Source organism: Poecilia mexicana, unplaced genomic scaffold (assembly GCF_051168715.1).
Source record: "Poecilia mexicana isolate PSO_F unplaced genomic scaffold, ASM5116871v1 scaffold_2, whole genome shotgun sequence".
NCBI classification, from domain to species: Eukaryota; Metazoa; Chordata; class Actinopteri; order Cyprinodontiformes; family Poeciliidae; genus Poecilia; species Poecilia mexicana.
The window spans coordinates 25,634,817-25,655,920 of record NW_028263371.1 but is presented as its reverse complement, the minus strand read 5'-3'; the positions used below and the strand labels follow the sequence as shown (position 1 = coordinate 25,655,920).

General features: G+C 38.9%; 1 protein-coding gene across 1 annotated transcript in view; it reads left to right on the top strand.

The window, feature by feature from the left end:
- Window positions 1–6,795, top strand: part of cckbra (cholecystokinin B receptor a) — a 34,073-nt gene extending 27,278 nt beyond the window's left edge. The window contains exons 4-5 of the mRNA XM_088013340.1: window positions 1,985–2,112; window positions 4,131–6,795. Of these exons, the coding sequence (XP_087869466.1) occupies window positions 1,985–2,112; window positions 4,131–4,699 (697 nt within the window). The 3' untranslated portion in view covers window positions 4,700–6,795. The remainder of the gene's footprint in view (window positions 1–1,984; window positions 2,113–4,130) is intronic.
- The last annotated feature ends 14,309 nt before the right edge of the window (window positions 6,796–21,104 follow it).

Genomic DNA, 21,104 nt, shown 5'->3' with positions numbered 1-21,104 from the left:
AAAAATGTCACTAGGATTACTAGCACATGTGAAACACATTTCGCTACCTGATATAATTTCCACACAATATGATTTCTACCAGTGAAACACTCTGGAAAGCCTTCCATGTCTGGAATCTATACCACTCTGCACATTTTAAATTATTTCATATATATTTCCTAAGACATATAAGCCCTAAGGATTTCAAATTGGAGTTTACACTGTTCATATGCTATAGTATCAAAACATAAAACAATGTTTCCGAGGGTGGATGCGTTTTACATACAGGTGGAAAAGATGTGTTAAAATTAAGTTAACAGTTATCAAGTTTCATGTTCAGTAGCAATATGAGTTTTCTAGATGTTTTAATTTTTGTTGTGCCGTGATGAGCTCGGTTCACCTTTGCAGCTGTATCAGCTGGTGGGGAAATTATCATTATGTAAAGCAGATGTATAACACATGTAAATCCTTTTTTTCCCTCTGCTGATTAGTTTAAAGCAAAACACAACTCTGCTGGTTGATAATCACGTAGCTTTTGGGTGCTGTGGGAACAGTCAGATACCTATTAATATTCAATAGGTTTGTTTTTCTCTCCATCTATTCCCCTGCTTCACATCCAGCAATCTTTCTACATTTAGACCGAACACACAAACACACATATGCATGTTTTATATAAATATATATAGTTTTTGCACCCACTTGGGTCCCAGGAGGTTTTTGTCTAAAAGATATTTCACATTATCAAACAGCTAGCTGATGGAATACTTTGAAGTTTTCTCTTTAAACTAGGAATGAATAAGAGTTCAGAGTGCTGCCCAGGAAGACATTAGAATATCACAGTGAAAGAAACACCGCCTCTTCTTCTTTGGCGCCGCTTTTATGTGTTGACTGATCTGCAAGGCGGACATCCTTCATAAAGAAGGGGATCCTCTGCATGTGACCAAAGACTATTATTGTTGATCAAAGTGGCAGCTGATTGTCCTTTTTTTATCCTATTAGTGCAGCACTTTTCCGGTTTCCCTGGTATATTAGCTAACTTAATCGGCCTGTATTTGTAGAAACAAATGCGATTCATGATCAGAGGATGCTGGATGTATCTATTTAAAAGGAAGAACTACATGGTACCGTCAGATCTTGATAACTTTATATAAGCTTCCCTTGTAATCTTAAGAGCCTATTTTACTTTTGCGTCTTTATTCTGCTAATATCACAACTACATTCTTGTAATTAAGCAACAACAAAAATGTTGTACAACTCGCCAAAAGGATGACTGAAATAGAATCCACTTTTTGAAAATATTTTCCGTTTTTGAAAAGAAAGCAAGAAAAAAAATTGGTTTTAAGCCAATAGTTTATGGTTGCAATGTGACAGAACATGGATATTTCAAGGGGTCTGAAACTTGCAAAGCGCTGGATCTGGATATTACTAAAAGTCTAATATCAACTTTTCATAGCTGAGCTCTGATGAGATGAGAAACAACTGTAAATGTTCCTCCGAAATGTCAGCAGAACCTCAAAACTAAATGACTGCCAAATAAATTACCCACTGTGGTTCTGAAATTGATGTGCTCTGATATGCTGGACTAAGATTTGATGTCATATTTAACTGGCTAAGTAGAAAAACACAGAACACAAGTTAGTTTTTTACAAATGTCGCCCTCATCTCCCTGTGGCATTTGGGAAAGAAAAGACGGTTCTAACTACTGACAAGAGGGAATCCTTATGCAATCAATCTGCTTTGTAAATATCTCCCACTGAAGCTGATGAGAAATATGTTGATACATAAAAATGTTGCCTCAGCAGGAACGCCCCCTGTGCTGTAAGTAAACATCTTAATAGGATGGAGTGTGTGCCGCAGTGCTCTCGGAGAGCAGTTTGGAGCCATCTGGACGGCCTCCAGCATGGCTGAACAACATACGCTCTGAGGCGTTTAGGCTAACTGAGAAAACCTCAGGTTCACATCCAACTTGTTCAGCTCTGTGCCATGTTTCTCTCTCTCTTTGCAGGTATGTTCTGCTGCTGATCATTCTGTTCTTCATCCCGGGCGTGGTGATGATTATAGCCTACGGTCTGATCTCCAGGGAGCTGTACCGAGGCATTCAGTTCGAGCTGAGCCAGAACAAAGAGACCGCTGGTGAGATCCGTCACAAATCCACTCCGACCTTCAAAAAGCTCCTTGTTCCTGCTGATTTCACTAACCAGATTTACTCTGATTAGTTGTGTTAGAGGAAGAGATGAAAGCATCTACCTAAGTTTTTTACTGCAGTACAATGGGATTCTTGTTTATTTTGCCTCAAGCAGAGACTGACATATTTTTTGAACACCCACAGATTTTGCACCTGTGACATCCAAAATTGCACTTCCTTTCCAGTCTTCCTAATGCCAAGCCACACTGGAGTGTTATCTCATGCAGGAGCTACAGGATAATCCTGTCTGGAAAAGCTGAAACAGAGTCTCGACTGGCGAATTATACTTGCTGTATGTGTCAGGATAATCAGCTTCAACATAAACTAGACAGCAGTGAGTTCATCAAGGCAGTGCCAGGAAAAAATAACCCAGGGTTACACTTTTTACTCTTATATGTAGCAGAAAATGATTAACATTCCCTCCGAAACATCTGACATTCCTTCCTGATGACCACACTGAAGTACACAAATAATAAAACTGTATTATGTGTTTTAAAAAGCACCTGTACGTATATCTTATTTCAAATTTTGACATATTACCACAAACTTCAATGTGTTTTATTGGAGTTTTATGCGATAGCGAATTAGAAAAAAAAAAGACACTTTTTTTAAACAAAAATATCTAAAATATATGATGTAAATTTGTATCCAACCATCCTGATTTTGGCCTTCCTTCTCACCAACCTCCACCACAGTTTCCAGTCCAGTAGGTCATCCTTCAGTAGAGCGCTTCCACTAAAAATAGTCTCAAGTACTGATTTACAGTGATTGGAGCGGTCCATGAAGTTATGAGCACTTTACCATTTTACAGTTGTAACAATGTTTTATAGCCTCACCATTCTTCTTTCTTTTCAAAACATTTTATGGTTCCACTGGAGAACAATAAAACAAATTATAAATTACATTGTGTTTAGTAGCCACACATTTGATCATTTTTGACTTGTGACAGAGCTACATGACGTTACATAAAGCAGAAAAATCTTCAGCGGATTGTGCCTGGATTGTTCTTCTTGGATGACATTTGAGCTTAGTCTTATTCATGGCAGTGTCCTTGGGTATAATTGGGAGAAAGACCACTTCCTCGGATTAGAACCAACCAATCCTACAAATGGATTGTAACACATGGTAGCTTTCAGCTTTTTCTTCCCAGAAAAATGCTTTTCCACTATAACTTATAAAAGATAAATGATCACGTATAACTTTGCAACAACCTCTACTGTCCATCCTGTTACTTAATAACATTAATAAACATTATTTCACCAGGTTTGTCTCATTGAGATTAAAAGCTCTCTTTTACAGGAGAGACCTGGCCTCAGTTACCACACAGTCACAATAAATATAGACTTAACAATAAAACAAATGTGAAAGGCCCCAAGTAAAACAACTGCACTTTTGCAACTTAAACGTAATGGGATCCATCTATCGTGGTCTTAAATACACTTAGAGGCACTAATGTTTAAGTTTAAGCTCTGAATGGAAACTATTCCATGAGGTTGAAGCAGAAAAACTAAAACCTTTAAAGTCTTAAAAAGCACTTCATGAAATTAAATCAGACTTATATTTTCAACACTTCTCAAAGACGTTTCACAATAAAATCAGTCATTCCCATTCACGCACATATTCACAAACTGGTGATGGAAAGCTGCAGAAGTGGCCGCTTTGTCCCATTGGTCCTGACCAACACCAGCAGGCGAGACAGGTAAAATGTCTTGCCCAAGGACACGACAGAGGCGGACAGAGCAGGGAGCAAACCGGCGACCCACCGATTATAGGACGAACAGCCCTTCTTGTCAAAACGCGACTGTTCAAAAGTATTACCGAAAAGTATTGGCAGTTCTTGGACCTTTGCCACTTGATTGGACTGTATTCTTAAGTATCAGTAATATATTTATTAAATGCCTATAATTTGTTTGCTTTATCTATGTAAAAATGTCCCAATCTGACAGTGTACCTGGTTCCTTCATAGGTCAGAAGAATGGTGTAGGGAGGGCTACGGCAGGCCCAAGTGATGATGACGATGGCTGCTACATCCAGGTTTCCAAAAAGCCATCATTTGCTGTGGAGCTTCCCACCCTCTCGTCCTCAACGACCACCATCCTGAACAAGGCTGAGCGTGCCCGTAGCAACACCTCCGAGGCTAAGCTGCAAGCCAAGAGGCGAGTCATCCGCATGCTGATGGTGATCGTAGCTCTCTTCTTCATCTGCTGGATGCCCTTGTACTCAGTCAACACCTGGAAGGCCTTCGACAACAAGTCCGCCGAAAGCGCCCTTTCTGGAGCGCCCATCTCTTTCATCCACTTACTATCCTACACATCGGCCTGCGTCAACCCCATCATTTACTGCTTCATGAACACGCGTTTCCGCAAGGCGCTGCTGTCCACGTTCGCCTGCTGCTGCCGCAACCGCCTTTGCCGCCGGATCTGGTGGAGGAGAGAGGGGGAAGATGGCATCAACGCCACCTCCATGGGCACATCGATGGTGACCTCCATGTCCAAGTTTAGCTACACCACCGTCAGCACCGTTGGTACCTGCTGAGCCTGAAGGGGAGTGAGGGGGTCGCATCGGAGGCTGTCAGCAGGCATCGTTGAGTGCACCATCTGTTTTTTCAATCTTCCGTTTGTCAGTCCTAATCCTAATATGCTGTGAGTCACGAGCTGAGTAATATCCACGTCCTCATTTAAAGGCCTCTCTAAAAAGGTCTTGCTCAAATTCTGTGTGCATGATTGCAGAAAGCAAGGCGTGGAAAGCGCCGTTTCAACGTGGTGACATTCTTTTACCTCTTTTTATTGGCAGCAAGAGCCTTATTGCATCCAAAAAGAGAACATCATAGTGCCTGTGCTCTTGTAGCTTTATCTGTCATGATTTCTTGTTCATTTGCTGGAATGAACTTCTCTCGGTGAAAACAAAAGTTACAAACTGTATACATAAATATCGTCTTTATGTTGTGAATGTGCCAATGAAAAATGTTTTGTCAGAAAAATTTCTCATTACATTTTTAGCTTCTTTTCATTTCATTGCTGTGTAACACCATGATTTTTCGTGAAAGTCTGCTGTGCCTTACAAAGGTATTAAAACCTCTTGAGCTTTTTCAGATTCTGTCAACCGCAAACAGCAATGTAGCAAAACAAACTACTGCACAATTTTGGACATTAAGGAAAAAGTACACATTTTTGTTTTACAAATATAAATATCTGAAAAGTATATAGCGCTTTGTATTTATCCCACCAGATTCAATGAGTAACTGAGATATATTGAAAAGTGTTATAGTTTTATAAACTAAACGTATTTTAAATGTCTCTCAGCAACTTTCTCCCTGACCTGTGGCCATTGGTCTGCATGGCGCTGTTTGTGCAATAATGTTCAGCTAAGTTTATATTTGTATTAAATTATTTATAGCTAGGATTACTAGCTTTGGGGCAATTGGTTGCATCAGATTTCATTTATGGGTGTGAGTGGGAAGAGTACAAATACATTACTGTTACAATACTGTTGTTCATAAACACATAAAACCCAATGAAATAAATCAAAATTAGTGCCTCTAGCAAGACATAAAGGAAAAATTTAAGTTTCAGGTGTATTATCACCTTTGTAAGGCACTGCATTGTCATTCAATGAATAATATAATTTATTTTCTAAAAGAAATCATTTGAACCTTCAGATATCCATGAGCGCAACCTAGAGCCCCAGACACAATTACATTGAAATAGCCAAAGGCTACTGTATGAGCACGATTGTCTTTGTCTGCTTAAGAAAAATAGCTAAGAAGAGCTAAAGAAAGTATGTAAATTCATAAAAGACATGTACATTCTACAAAAGGTAGAATTCAAATGTTTTGAATTATCCAAGTCCAAAAAAGGACCCAAAATAAAGTTTTACTTGAATCGTGTTTTTCAAGCAGGCAATGCAAGATGTGTGATATGTTAGCATGTTGTAGGTATGCAGTGTAATATTCCATTGCAAATATCCAGAAGGTTTGAAAACTCTTCACTTTTCCAATTTCAATTTTCCCTGTTAGTGTCTTATCTAAGCATTAAGAACAGCGTGTAACAGTTTATCCCAAAGGGTCTTTCAGGCTTTGCAAAGGACAGACTTTAAATGTGCTAGCAAGAAAGCTACAAAAGGAAAATGCAATCCCTAGAATGGGAGAACATTTCTATAGATAAAGATTGTGTTGGGGAAAAAATCAGACAGATTGGTTTCTAGGACGCCTTTGCACTGGTTTTTTTTAATTTCATCATGTTATTCTGCCAGTTTTTTCTGTAAAGTCTATTTTACCTGCAGTCCTGGCTGCATGATGGATATAGAACTACAATAAAACAATAAACCACCTGATTTATTCAATTACAAGATAAGATACAAAGACATGACTGCCTTTGCTGTAGCATTATGCTAGCAGGGCATGATCTTCATAGGCAGATACAACCGGATGGGATTCAACAGAGCTGTGCCACTATAGGGCCCATGGGGTCAAGATATTGTGGCCATGCAGTGGATAAAAGTGTCTACACCGTTTTTAGTAAAATACCAGGTTTTTTGTAAAGAGAAATGAAATCACGACCAATCATTTCATAACCATGATATAATAAAATTGTTGGAGGAGAAAAATTGGAATAAAAAGTGCTGTGACTAGTTTCTGTGTTGCCTTTTTTATCAAACACTCAGTTTTAATTACTGTTATTCCAAATTTTCTCCATTTATTGATGACTATCTTTACTGTGCCATCATGCTGTGGATTTTTTTGTACCCTTCTCCTTATTAATACCTTTGTACAATTTGGACATTTTTACCTGAAAGTAAGAAACTACAAAGGATCAAAAGTCTCAACAGCTAAACTTTATTTCTGGCCCAAGTGTGAATTCAAGTAACCTGAAACTGAATCAAAAAGAATCCTCTGATGGTTACACACTTATGCAATCATATCTGCTCCTTTCACATTATAGGCTGACTTTTTATATCCACTGCATGTGACGAGATGCTCATGGAAAGGCTTCCCATTTTCAAAACAGTTTTGTGGGTTTTATTCAGTGTGAAGTCCGCCTTAACATCAAACACGAAGTGCAGGAAGGGAAGTAAATGTAAACATGAAATATCTGATGTGGAAAATGTGTGTGTATATGTCCATGCTTATCTAGAAAATGGTTGTTTAATGTTGTGCAACAGTGTTGTTTGTGTGCTAATGCTGTTGTGTCGACAAGTAATAATTTAATAAAAATGAAAGCAGAAAAAACTTGAGTTAAAACATTGTATTAAATTCACTTATGTTTATCCAGTGTAACTTAGTTGTGATGAATTGGGGTCGGCAAACACTTTTTGGTTCAACTCAACTTGGCTCTACTAAACTCTACAAGGTTTGGGTCGTTTTCCACCACCACAATGTACGCAGGTCCTCATTAAAAGGCAGCCAGAAAAGTGACGGGATTTGTATGCAACAAACCATGTAATGGATTCACTCCAATAACTCAATCACTTACAACAGCCCCAAGCCAATAAATGACATGCAGTCGACTGAGGTCACATTTTCAGCTCATGTCATTTCAAGTAGAAATAAAAAAGATGCTGAAAACCCTAAAAGTCGAGTTGAATCAAGTAGAGGAGGTACTAGAGGTACTAGAGATTTGTTATTCTGGGAAGCTGAGGACAGTTTGACCAAGAACCAGATTTTCCATTTCCTGTTTTGCTTCTTTCCACTTTAATCCTTCTCTGAATAGACCATGATGAGGCGTATGGCGGAAAACTTCTGCGTTTTCTTCTTAGTCGTTCAAATGATATAATGATACAATAACTCTCTAATTTAGGTCAGTTTTGAAACCAGTTGTACCATATTGGTTTTAGTGAATGATTCAACCTTATTTGATAATTGAAACATGAGATGATACACACACCTTTATAAATCCGCAAACTTTAAGGTATTTGCAGCACCATCTTATGTTCACCCATCTTGATAAAAACAGCGGAGTTTAACTTCCTGGAGAAATAAAGAAAATGGAATTAGGGAGTTTTATGGCGTTCATCCACTCTGCTGTATAACAAATGGGGCTCAGACAGAGTTGGTTATGAAACTGAAATCTGCAGTCAGTCGAACTGCTGGTCTACACTGAATACTGATGTAGGCAATACTATTGGGATATAACATAGCTCAATAAGCTCTAACAGTCCATCACTGAAAGGCTGGTTAGACCTTCTAGTGTGGCCCATCTCTGTAGCAAATTGCAGAGAGGAGTGCTGCATTCATTCTCACTTACTCTGCTCAGTTATTCTCTGTGGTCACTGTATTGTGTTTCCAAAAACTTTACTTAAGTACAAAGCTCCCATTTGCTGGATGAAAGGTGTTACTCTGACCTTTTCCTGCTGTGCACTTTCAATTAGCAAAACTGAACTCAAACTGCTCCAATCATGGGAGGCTTTTAGATGTTTTTAAAGGCCAATGAAGTTGATTTCCAAATTTTTTATGCAACCTTGGGAATGAGAAACCTTTATACCAAGCCAGAATATAGCCACAAAAGTAGAACAAAAATATTATGTTGCTAAGCTAGGCTCCAACGAAACCTATAGTGGTTCAGGTTAGTGTCGGCTTTTGATTTAGATATTTACTGCCTAAATTTCACTTTGATATTCATGTTATAGTTTTAAGAAATTTAAATTACACAGACATATCTATATAAACTGTGACTGATGAGACGGTGGTCAGTGATTTAGATAACAGAGCACATATACGTGTCAGGATATTTTAAAATGTGCTTTTATTGTATTTGAAAAGCTATTAGTTTTACTAACAGTTAGCTTGAAAGCTAACTTCTGTTTATTTAAAGAGAAGTCATTAAGAAAGTTGAAGAAATGCCTTACAGTAATTTCCAGCCACCAGAATCTAATTGTATATGAAGAAAATATGGTCTTTAAAAAGTCACTGAGTGGGGGTGCTGTGGTGGCGCAGGGGCAAAGCACGGCCCACTTATTGAGGCCTTGGTCCTCGTGTCGGTGGTCACAAGGTGGAGATTAACCAATCAGAGGACGGCTTTGGAGAGAGGGAAGCCATGCTGCTCTGGTCAGCCGATAAGAAAAACAGGATAGTTTTTTTGGGGGGGGCCACAGTCTTTAAACTGAGAGAGAATCCAAGAATCCAATTATATTGGGTTCCAGAGATTATTCAAGGTCACTAAAATATCCACACAAGGACATTTTGGACGCTCTCTGTGTGGCATAAGATGCTTTTTTGGCAAACGGTAAGAGTCAGTCAGCTGTATTTTAGAGGATTCAGTCATTGGCTGTTGTTTAACTTGTTAAATTATGAACATTGTCACATTTGGTCATTACCAAATCAAATTTGTATGGAAACAATTCATATTTCCATTCATGAATTTAATCTACTACTCCAAAACATGGGTGTGATTGTCCTGCAGTGAATAACTTAACACTGCATCCCAACATGGAGTAGTACCCTAATTGCATCAGTTGGCTCCAGCAGCACAGCAATAACAGGATTCGTGTTAAGGAGTGTGATGTGCTGCTTTTTGTCCTACATACGGTGAGTGCTGACAGCTTAGCGCTGTCATGTCTTGTCACTTTCAAGTTTGGTCCTTGTCTTTCATGCCATCCGGTTGCACTCCGTGTCCCTGCAGCCCTTCAGCTACCCACCCACCCACCACCCAGCTTTTATCCTTTTCACAGCAGAGGCGTATAAATACATGAATGACAATAGCGTGTGGGTGACAGCAGAGATTTTGCAGGCACAAGCACAGTCCGAGAGCGCTTTACAGGCAGCGGCGGCGAGCTCGGCTCCCGGACTGACAATTGGCAAACAGAAATCCCAGAGAGCTTCACTTGTAAACACTCAGCCTGACAGCTTCCCCTCTGCGTTCTTTTGTAATTAAGTCAGGAAACAATGAGTGATTTCCATTCTTTTGCCTGTTTTTGCTTTCAATTATTTTTCAGTGAATGAATTTGTTCGGGTGCTGGAAACATTAGAATGAGCCTAAAGTTGTGACTACAAATTAAAGGAAGGTTTTAATGGAAATTTGTTGTAATTTGTACTTGATCTCCTTTACAATAACTTTAATATATCCTTTAAATTTTTATTTTGAATCAGCTCCAGTCAGGAAACAGCGTTTTATCTACGACAGCAGTTCAAAGAATGTAGTGGGAAAACCGTGACTATATTTTCTTAAGTCTACTTTTAATTGGCTGGTCAAGTTTGTGACAATACCTGTTCTGAAAGTTGGTAAGAGTTGAACGTTTTCATTATCTAAACAGGGAAGGACATAGAATCAGAACAATGGATTAGAAAGAAGGTTTTGCCCAGCAGAGTCAAAGCAATGGTTGCTGGACTTTGTTCCAGTAAATGTCTTACTTCTGTCAATTTTTTTTGTTTTTGAAGTTCCTCCAAAGATTTATTCTGTTTTTTCTCCACACTTTCATTTATTCAATGTCACAGGACAACTTTGGGAGAATTGGTGGTGTGTCATGGGGAAGATCAGAGGGTTCCTGGTTTGTCGCATAAGGTTCATGAGAATGTCCCACCTGCATTGGGGTACGTCACAGCAGGGACGGGTTGGTGTTTTGGTTCCCTGTGTTTCTCTCTCCATATAGCCTAGGAACTGCTGTTTCCTGTGCTTTGCCATCAACTTGCATCTGTGTTGTGTGGCTACTCTGTGGGGTCCTGGTGTTTGTCTGCCTGGGGCTGCTGGGGGCTCTGGGAGCCAAGGTTACCTGGCCATTGCTGCTCATTGACTTAGAGCTGCAAGGTTTGTATTTTTCTCACCATTGTAAAATGCTAATAGATTAAACATAGCTTCATATTTTTCTGTCTACTTCGATGTCGGATGCAACCCTGATTGAACAAAGTCAATCAAGCAATTCGGTTACCATCTCCGGCTGTCGTTTTTGACATGAAGGTGGGAATAAAATAATCCAATTTTCACCATGCAACTCCGACAATGAGAATAAATTTCGGCAGTGCGGCCCAACCTTTATTCTGGTGCCCACATGGTCTACATCACAACTTTGATGTCATGATGTAGACCATGCAGTTAGAGAACTAGTGCACCACGTTTGGATGCCCTCTAAATAACATGGTATGTTTCCAGCACCAGAGATGAAAAACCCATTACTGGTCCTGTTCTGTGAGTTCAAGCTGTTGCAAATTGGACCTGAAATGAGCCTGAGGAAAGCAACAGCGTTCATGTCGGGTTTCCTTCCCATCTCTAGCCCTCTGTCGAAAATTCCCATTAGCTGCTTTAGGCAAGGCGTAAACAAAAGCTTCATTTGCCTCAAGCGTCGATACGATACGTGAAACTAATTTCGATCAGCTCTGGTCAAACGTGACAAATCGACAGCAAAATTGCAGCATCATCCTCCCCTCCATTCGGCGACGGAAAGATATTAGCTCCTCTTTCAGTTTTAATTTAAAGTATTTTTGTGTATTGAAGAAATGTTTTTGTGTTTTCGCCCCTCAGCAAAGACTGACAAATAATCCACGAGTCAATTAGAAGACGAGGTTTCTCAATTATTTATAATGACTTCCTGGAGGGCCGTTACAAGTAACATAAATCCTCTGTTGGTGGACGTCTCATTTTGTTGTCTTGCTAAATTATTCACACTTTTTTTGTGACGTTCACCTCCAGCACAGAATGAAATATTTTATTTTTGCCTGCAGGGTTTGCTCCAGAGCATTTGTGAATTCTGTTCTCCTTTTTTCTGCATTTTCATACCTTGCTCTGCTCAACCCAGCACCTCGTATATCACCTGTTGCTTGTCTTTACCGAAGGTTAGAAAGGAGAGACAAGAGGGCCTTTGGAGACGCTCCATAACAGCCTCTGAGGAAGCATCGTAGGTGTTAAAATACATGCCTAAGATTATAATGTTTCGCTGGTTACTCAAAAAAAATCACTTCGGAATGACTAATTCTGCTATTGACTCGTCAAGGAATAAGATTCAAGCTCTTCAAATGCATAAAGAGGGATAAAGAAAAAATAGCAACGAAAGAGACAGCATCCCTTGTGAATACAGTCAAATCGAAGTGTACGGGGGTTGATCCAGCCTCCAGAAGTTCAAACTAAATTCACAGACTGGGATGAGAGCTGAAGAGTCATCACTGCTGCAAAGCGCCGGCTTTAATCGCTTGTTCAGAAGCCAATAACAACAGCAGTACACCCCTTTTTCCTTCTATGCTTCAGAGAAACGATATTGGCTTGTGTAAAAACAGAAACACATTATTCTTCCCCAGGCAGTGCAGATGTCCATGCAGACTTTTTAATATTTTACAGAGAGAACACGGAAAACACAACAGTGTTTTGTTGTGGTAATGAATATCTGTTGAAGGCTGGGGAGCACTCAAGGCAATACTTTAAGAAAACGCTCTCCGAATTAGCCTCTAAGGCTATCCCACTTTGTACGGTAGTTTCACAGTCTTAAGGGGATTTAACGCTGTAGTTCGGAGTTATACTTTATCATTTTATCTTGTCATATAACCAATATTCTTCCTGATTTCTTCAAGTAGCAATTCTCCACATTTCCTAGATCCTCATTATTAGCTGTAGTAGATTTAGACATTTACTTTTCTTTAGAAGCTAAACCAGAAAAAAAATGTGCAAATAAACCAAATATGGAGTGATTAAACTCTGTTAAAACAATGTTAAGGTTTGTAAAGCAACTTCATTTTAATATCAGACTAATAGAACATAAGTAAATGAAAAAGTGCAGGGGGGAAAGTAATTGGCTCCTTGAAAGCTTTCATTAGGGTTAGGGATAAGGCCAGTTGGTGAAATAATGGCTTTGAGATTGTGAACAAGAAAAAAAAAGCAATTATGATCACTCTTGCTTGCAACAAATCACTGAAAAACCTGAGAAAACTTTGGTGTCATAAAGAAAAGTGTTTTGTTTAAACTAAACTTAATTCCGTTGGATTATAGAATTATATTTACATTTTCAAAGTACAGAAAATGGGAACATTGTCCATTTTAAGGATCAGAAAGCCCTGTCTATTTGCTGTGTGCCTTTGCTGTTGAAATAATTGGAGAGACCCCGTTCCTTGGCACAAATGTGCAAAATGGATGGCTGGGGCCAAATTGCAGGGAGAGGGGTGAAATGGAATTGGACCTTTGCCAAACAGAGCCTGAGATGAAGATGAAGGTCATTTTAAAATGTAATCCAAAATATCATGGAGAAAACCACCAACACCAAACCTCCAAGTAGAAATTATGAATGTTTTATACTCCACTAGGTATTTACAGCAGTAGGATTAAAATTAATAACTATGATTTTAATGAATGCAGCAAGTTAAGGCCTTAAGGCTCAATGTTAACCTTTTCATTTATTTAAGCCAAGAATATTTTACCCGAGTTCTGCGAGACGCTGGAGCTCGGTCTGTCTGCACTGTGCCAGCTGCTTGCCAATTCCTACATCATCTGTCATGTCAGCCTTTTCTTTCACCACCAGGATTCTGTAATGGGTGGAAAAAGCACAACATCAACTGAATGGGAAAGCAACGCCTGTGTTGCAGCCAGCTGTGCCTATCTTCCTGAAGTGCAGACAGATCATTTATTCTGTTTCTAACCATTGTGTAGGAATGCTCTCATTTTCTCTTCACATGTTGCCTCGTAAAACATGAAACGAGTCAGATTGATGGCTGCTAACATAACTCACTGATGAAGAAGAATAAATAAGGAATAGAAAAGGTATACAGTGTACCACAAAAACAAGGAAACAGACAATCTGACATAGAAGTTGGAAAGTTTGGTCTTTAAAGGCTGGTATTCTGCATGTAGAAAACAAAACTTAGGATAAACTTGGTGGCTAACCTATGACCAAGTGTGATTTTTCAGTGTGGAGAACCTGCAGAGTCAATGGCAAGATGGTGGAGAAAGTAAATAAGGTTTTATTTGAACAAAACGAAGAACAAGGCAGAGCTAAAGCAAACAGAGTTTCGCATGAGAAAACACCACTGGCAATGCAGACACAAAGACTTAGCTGAGAATAAACAGAGAAACTCGTGAGGATATACTCAGCATGTATACTAAGGGAGGATAATGACAGATGCACTCTGCACGTGGTATAACCAAACTTAAGTAGAAAACACAAAATGAAGTAGACTCTGATAACAAAAACTAATATGGTTATAAAACAGGAGGAACCAGAAATAAATTAAATTGTTACAGCACCAGAACTGTGTCAATTTTGAGCATAGGTCCGTGTACAGAAAATGTTACTTCTGTTGACATTCTCTTCTGCTCAAGACATTTTTAAAATGCAGTTAAAAGTCTTCATCTTATCCAAATTAAAAAGAGAATTGTTATTTCCCTTGATGCAGTTTATTTCTTCCTGTTGATCAAAGAAAGAAACGGCAGCTTGTTTTCATAACCATGTGCAAAACTCTTCTGTTTCCATTCACCACAAAACTGTGCAGATTGGAATTACAAAAATACATTTGCTGGATAGAAACACGACAATTTAGAGAAAAACTCATGTTTTTCTATAAAAATATTTTGCGCTATGATGAGGTGTTTTTTTTAGCTGTATCGAAATGTGATCAACAGCCAGATGTTACTACTGGTGGAAATGACGAAGAAGACAACGAGAAGTGGTCGGAGGAAGATGGTGCAACGTTTTTTTTTTTATTACAATTAAAATCAAATTATTTTAATTGTGCTTAGCTAAATGCCTCAATTGTGAATGTTTTTTCAACATTAGAGGAATATTTTGCGCGTATTTGTAATGGAGCCGCAGCTAGCATCAAGCTAATTTTGATTTCCTGCTAAAACAGGCTCACAAGGATTTCTCTAACATGAAAAAACTTTCTGTGGTATGAGCATTTAAACTCAAGATTATTTAAAATATAGATAAACGTACTTATACTTTCAAACAAAATCAATGCAAGTGCAGTAAGAATCCAAAGAAATTCCATGATCTCATGCTTTGTTATGCAGATGCTCTGTCTGCGCTGATGAACATTGATCCAGTATTGCTAGCAGAAGCTGCTCAAATTGACAGCATCCTGTTCTACTTCCTAGATAATTCAGCTTTTAGTTATTTGACAACTTAGTTGTCAAATAACTAAAGAGATGTAGATGTAGACCAGGAATACACCCCAGGTCTACATCTCAAATGTAATTTCACCAAGCCAAACTTCTCAGATTTGTATGTAATTGTTACATTTAAAAAACAACAAAATTACTCAATAACATCACAGAAAAAAAATAGTTGACAAAAATATTGACCTGACAACCCAGCTCTCGTTGCCATCCTTTGCCTTAGCACTCAGGTGGTTTCTATGACTTCCACCGCCACTGACGGCTGTGCCGTTCGAGTCAGTCTGACGACCTGACATGGAAAGAACACCTCGAGGTCACCACTTCCACCTGAACTGGACGTCAGTTTGAAGCAAGGAGACACATTTGTCACAAGAATCAGTGATGTCCTTCTGTTTTTGTGTTTTCTCACTTCTGAGGGCACAGGTTGGTCTTTGCGCAATCTGTCATTTAGTTGCTAAGAAACTAAAATCAAAAGAACATTCTCTGCGGTTTAGTATGTGACACCGTCCTTGCACATAGAAAACAATGTCTGGAGTTTGGAGGCTGTATCGACCTGAGATAAGTAGGCTGATGCCGAAGTTTAGAGCGTATAAATATGAAAATTATGTGCATATGTCTGAGGAACAAAGGGATATCCTCCTCAGTTATTTTCAGCTTTTTGACAAGACTGTCTTAAAATTTCATTAAGCTGCAATAAGTAATCACTTGGCCTGTTTTTTGTGAGGGAAGAGAGATTAAATCCTATTCTGGCATTTGTTTTGTCTGTGCTGGCCATCTCCAGGCCAGGACCAACAGCTTGCTGTACTTGGCAACGGCTGCGCATACATTTCCTACATCAGAGGGAAGTGTGAAGAAGTGTCGGTATAACAGGTTTATGCTCTCATCCCTGGTAACGTGTCTTTCTTCCCGTTTCTGTGACGGTTCAAGAAGTGCTCAGGTCGATTTGGAGTGACCAGCAAAAGGTCAAATAGGCTCTTGAGACTAATGAATAATAATAATACATGAATAAACCCAAATAGTGTCACAAAACCTTAAAAAATAATGTGAAGCCAGTTAAACAAAAATGTTTAGACGTGAAGTAAAGGGAGGCTGAGCATATTGATTTAAATGAAGGTTTATCAATTGGTTAATTGGTTGAAAGTACGACTTTTGGTATTCCAGTTTTTTTATTTACACATTTCTCTTAGCGTTTTTAAATCCCGAATGTTTCCGGATAATTTGGCAACAAAAACATAAAGAAGCAGATTGCCAGGCAGAGCATAACATCCATATCTGTGAAATGTGAAAGTAAATAGATTGGTGCCAGTTTAGGCACACCTTAAGAAGATTAATATCTTCTTCCATGCTAGATTCAGCCTTTGTTAGCACGTTAGCACCCATCATAGCATCTGTAGTGACAAATATATTCTTAAAAACTAAAAGATGGCATTCTGGCGTTTCATATCTCCTCCCCTTAATTTCTTAAGAGATGGTGACGCTTCAAACCAAATTACTTGCTAATGCTAGCTCTTCTTTTAGCAACAAAGAACCCTTACTCTCACTTTGTGTTGAAACCACTGTATTAAATTTATGTCAGCATGGGAATAGCATAAACCAAGGTTCACTACATGCTAAAGAAGATTAAAAATGTGAGTGAAAAACTAATGAGAAACAAATCAGTGCTGTTGATTGTTTCTAAAAATATCCACATGCATCATCAAGGAGTCCAATCATCTAAACGTTCATTAATTTGATCATTACAGCAGCAATAGTTCTCATGTTGTTAACAAGAAACCTGTCAGGCGCCTTACATGCAGAGTCTCAGCTTTAAATGTAAGCTTTTCATGAAACCAAATTAAAGTCCAACAGTGAGATCTGGATGATCTTTTAATTAGGGATACTCCACTGGTTGAAATAATTACTGAAAGCAGCTGCACTGACCGAGAGAGTTGGCACGAATCAAACACCAGCTCCTGGTGATTGATTAATCCTTGTCTTATTATGTAAGTACAGTCATAATTTGTCTCGCAGCTGGATTCAAACTTTCTGCTTATCTCATGCTGCTTTCTAAATCATATTGTAGCTTCATAATGAATTTTCACTCTTTATTGGAGAACGGCAGAAGGAAAGAAAAGAATGATGATGAAATGCTGCAGCAAAAGGATCTTTTCTTGTATGAAAATTGCACGTTAATGCCCGTTTCAAAAGTCAGAATTATACATTTTAAACTTATGAAATGAGAGGGAACTTTATATCAAAACACAGCATTAATAATTAACTTGTGGCATTTGATTTCCCGCCAGTGCTTCAAACAACAACCAGCTATGGGGTTGTTAAAACTGGAAGAGTATAAATGGCAAATAGTATCATACCAAGAGATAAATCCAAACTTTCTGTTAAATACACATAGGTTTGTTTAGCCAATGTGAAGCATAGAAAGGCAATAAACAAGTAGAGAAAGGAGCAGGAATACACCCCAGGTCTACATCTCAAATGTAATTTCACCAAGCCAAAGTACAAAAAACCCATAACGGCGTTTCAGAGCGCAGATCGACACCAATGACCATGTGGGAATCAAATTAAAGAGGCTAAAGAAATCAGCTGTAGCACTTTTTTGAGCTGGCGCCACGGGTGATGTCTTCCAAACTGGGAGAAGTGGACATGCTGCTCACATCCTCCTCGCTTCCCTTTGCCTTCTGATTTACTCCCAGCTCCGTTGCCAGGACTCTTGGAGCATCTTGGAGATGAGGAGGAGGGGAGAGATCATCTTTCATCTGTGTTGACACGTCATTATGAAAATGGAGTCCTCTCTGGCCACGCCACATGGCTTAGCGGCCTCTTGCTGCTGGCTCCGTTCACCAACCCCAATGCGAGCCAACAGGACTGTCAGAGGATACTCCCTTGGCTTCGGAAAGGCAGAGATTATGTGCATAACAACGGAGTGGCAGATAGCAGTGGAGAAAGAAAGAAAACAGGCCTGTACTGTACAAATTAAGCTTGCACTTCACATTTACTTGCTATTTCGCGTTCATCTAAAAGGTGTCAAACTGAAGGCCTGGGGGCCAAATCTCAAAGGGACAATGAAGATTATTTTTTAAGTTAAAGTGATTTCTCCACTTTTTCGCATTAATTCATAATTGAGTTTATTGCAAACTTTCTCTAAAAATGGGTCAAAAACATCAAGTTTAAGCAATGCTCACTCCAACCTGCAGGTGGCAGTGTTTCTTACTTCTACTACACTGCTTCCTCAGACTTTCATGATGTCAGGTTGTAGTCTGGGATCGACGTGGAGAGCGACAAAAAGCCACATTTATCATCATACATAAGCAAAAATATCGCAAAATTTCTTGCAAACATTTCTATAGCAACACTACAAAAAATAGTGGCTTGGATCATGACAACATTTGCGAAATCATGGAAAAGATGTTCATATTTTAACAGTTTCTTCATGGGTTTTATCAATGCATTCGGCCACAACCTGCCCTTTTTAGCCCAAAATGAAAATAAGTTTGACACCCTTGATCTAAATCTAAATATTAATGCCAAAATTTGGATGTTTCAAGGAGTTTGAATACTTTTGAACAGCGCTACACTTTCAGGGCTGCACTTAATGAGCTCAGAGGCTGAAAAAAGGCTGCTCTGTTTCCAAAAGATGTTTTCTTCATTGCAAATAAGCCCCTTTGGTTAAAATTGGTTACTCTTCTCCCGGAGAGTATGTGCCCCTCGGAGTGACATCAAAGCAACAGGATTAGGTGTTCATTACTGGAAAAGGAGCTCCACTCTCATCACATCTGAGATCTCTGGGGCTTCACATCCAGACAGAGATGAAAACAGATTTTTGAACTTTCCACGACAAGTGATTTTCGGTTCAGTGTTGTTTGAAAAATGATACCGCATGTTTTTGTAGGATTGAGAGTTAAAGGGCACTGAATAAATCAGTCCCACCAGGAATGCTTAACACGTCCACAATGTAGAAACACGATTAATGGAAGTTTGCAAACTGTAAACTTGCTGCAAAATCTATCTAGTTCAGTGTTTTTCAACCTTTTTTGAGCCAAGGCACACCGTTTTAATTGAAAAAATCACAAGGCACACCACCAACCAAAAATGTAAACAAAGATACTCTGTAGCTGCCTATATTATATATATAGTCATTCTTATCAAAGTTTCTTGAATAGGAATCAAATAAACACAAAAATTTATTTTTAATCACATTTTATATTTATTTCAAATTGCATGTACCATGTCCACTTCAAAAATACACCTGAACAGGGCCACGACAATGTGGTCTTAAATTTAAAGAAGTTGTAGAAAACTTCAAAGGGTTTTTACCAACTAATCCACAAGCATTCTTATAGCCGGAATACAGAAAATAATTCTTATTCTGAAAGAAGCAATAATATTTGGGAAAGATTTCACTGTTACAATATGAAGATTTGCATGTACAAAATGTCAATATCTGTATATTTTACCCAGCAGGTGTGAAACCTGTGCATATTTGGATGAAAACAGCTGATTTCCTGACAGAAATTGAAGAAAGACAAAGCTCTTCCTCAACAGCTCTCAGTCTCTCTCTGGTTTTAGTTTTTATAGTAACCAGGCTTGAGAAGCTCACTTCACACAGACATGTTGTGGGAAATGGACCCATGTTCTTTCCAACTACTGCTGAGCTTCACTGTCTTTTCCATCACTGTCGTCACAGTCTTGCTAGATACGATGCTCTCATCGCTACCTGTAACATTCATGCATCACTAATTCTCTTGTTTTAATGTAAAATGCTCTGTACCTACTGCCATCTAGTGGTAAGAAAATTACATGATTACGCCGCTAGCCACTACTAACCATGGTTTCGTTAACACCAAGCTTAAGTGCAGCGGCTTTATTTCCCTCCTGTAGTGGCAGACCGACAGTCCTCAACGTAAAAGCTGCATCATATGAGTTTGAAAACATTTCTCCGTCGTGCCTGCTGCTAGCATGTGGTTGTTCTAAATGAAAATTAACGCGTTCTTCTCTGATTTACAATTTTGACTTCTAATGATTCACTTCCGGCTAGAGAGCCCCCTGGTGGTTGAAGAAAAATACACAGAAAAGCCGCACCGGGCTACAATCCGCATGGTTCAAAGCTTAGGAAAAAAGTAGCAGCTTATAGTCTGGAAAATACGGTACCATAGGTGAAATTGGATAATTTCCACGGCACACCTGACGATCACTCATGGCACACTAGTGTGCCGCGGAACAGTGGTTGAAAAACACCGATCTAGTTGATAAACTATTACGTCAGACCAAAATTAGATATTTCAAGTTCTCTATGGAAATTCTCTGTAATTATTTTTCCTCTAGAAAGAAGAATTGATGATTCTGGTAAATATGGCCGTTGGTCCAAGTCCTAAATCAGCACCATGCTTTTTTTTAAACATATCATGTCATTTTTGATCTTGTAGTACTTTTGGTTGGCTGCCCATTCATGGGAAAGTTCAAAATTTCTTCAGATCGGGGCATGATATGTTGCGCTTTCGGATCTTATAATACCTTTCTCTCTAGTCTGTTTGGTTCGAGCCAAATTGGATGAGTCTCCATTGGCAACGTCTACCATTAGGTGTCTAGTTTATCCAGAATCTCTTGGTATATTTGGTTGTTGCGGGTTTCCCCATTCAGTTGACGCTGCATTTGCTCTCCCGCATGTATCGCTGTCGTTCATTCAGTGAGGTAAATCCACGGGACAATCGACGACTGTACTCTGCTGCCAATAAATTTCCTCAGCCTGGTTCCAAAAAATGGGGAGAAACAGCAGGATGTGCAAATGGAGATGAATTTGTCAGCAGCTGATTGGGACAAACACCTGATTTGGCTTTAGCCCATTTCATGTTGTCAGACAGGATCTAGTCAAAAAGATTTCTTTATTCTACAGATCTGACAGTAATTACTGTATAATTTTTAAT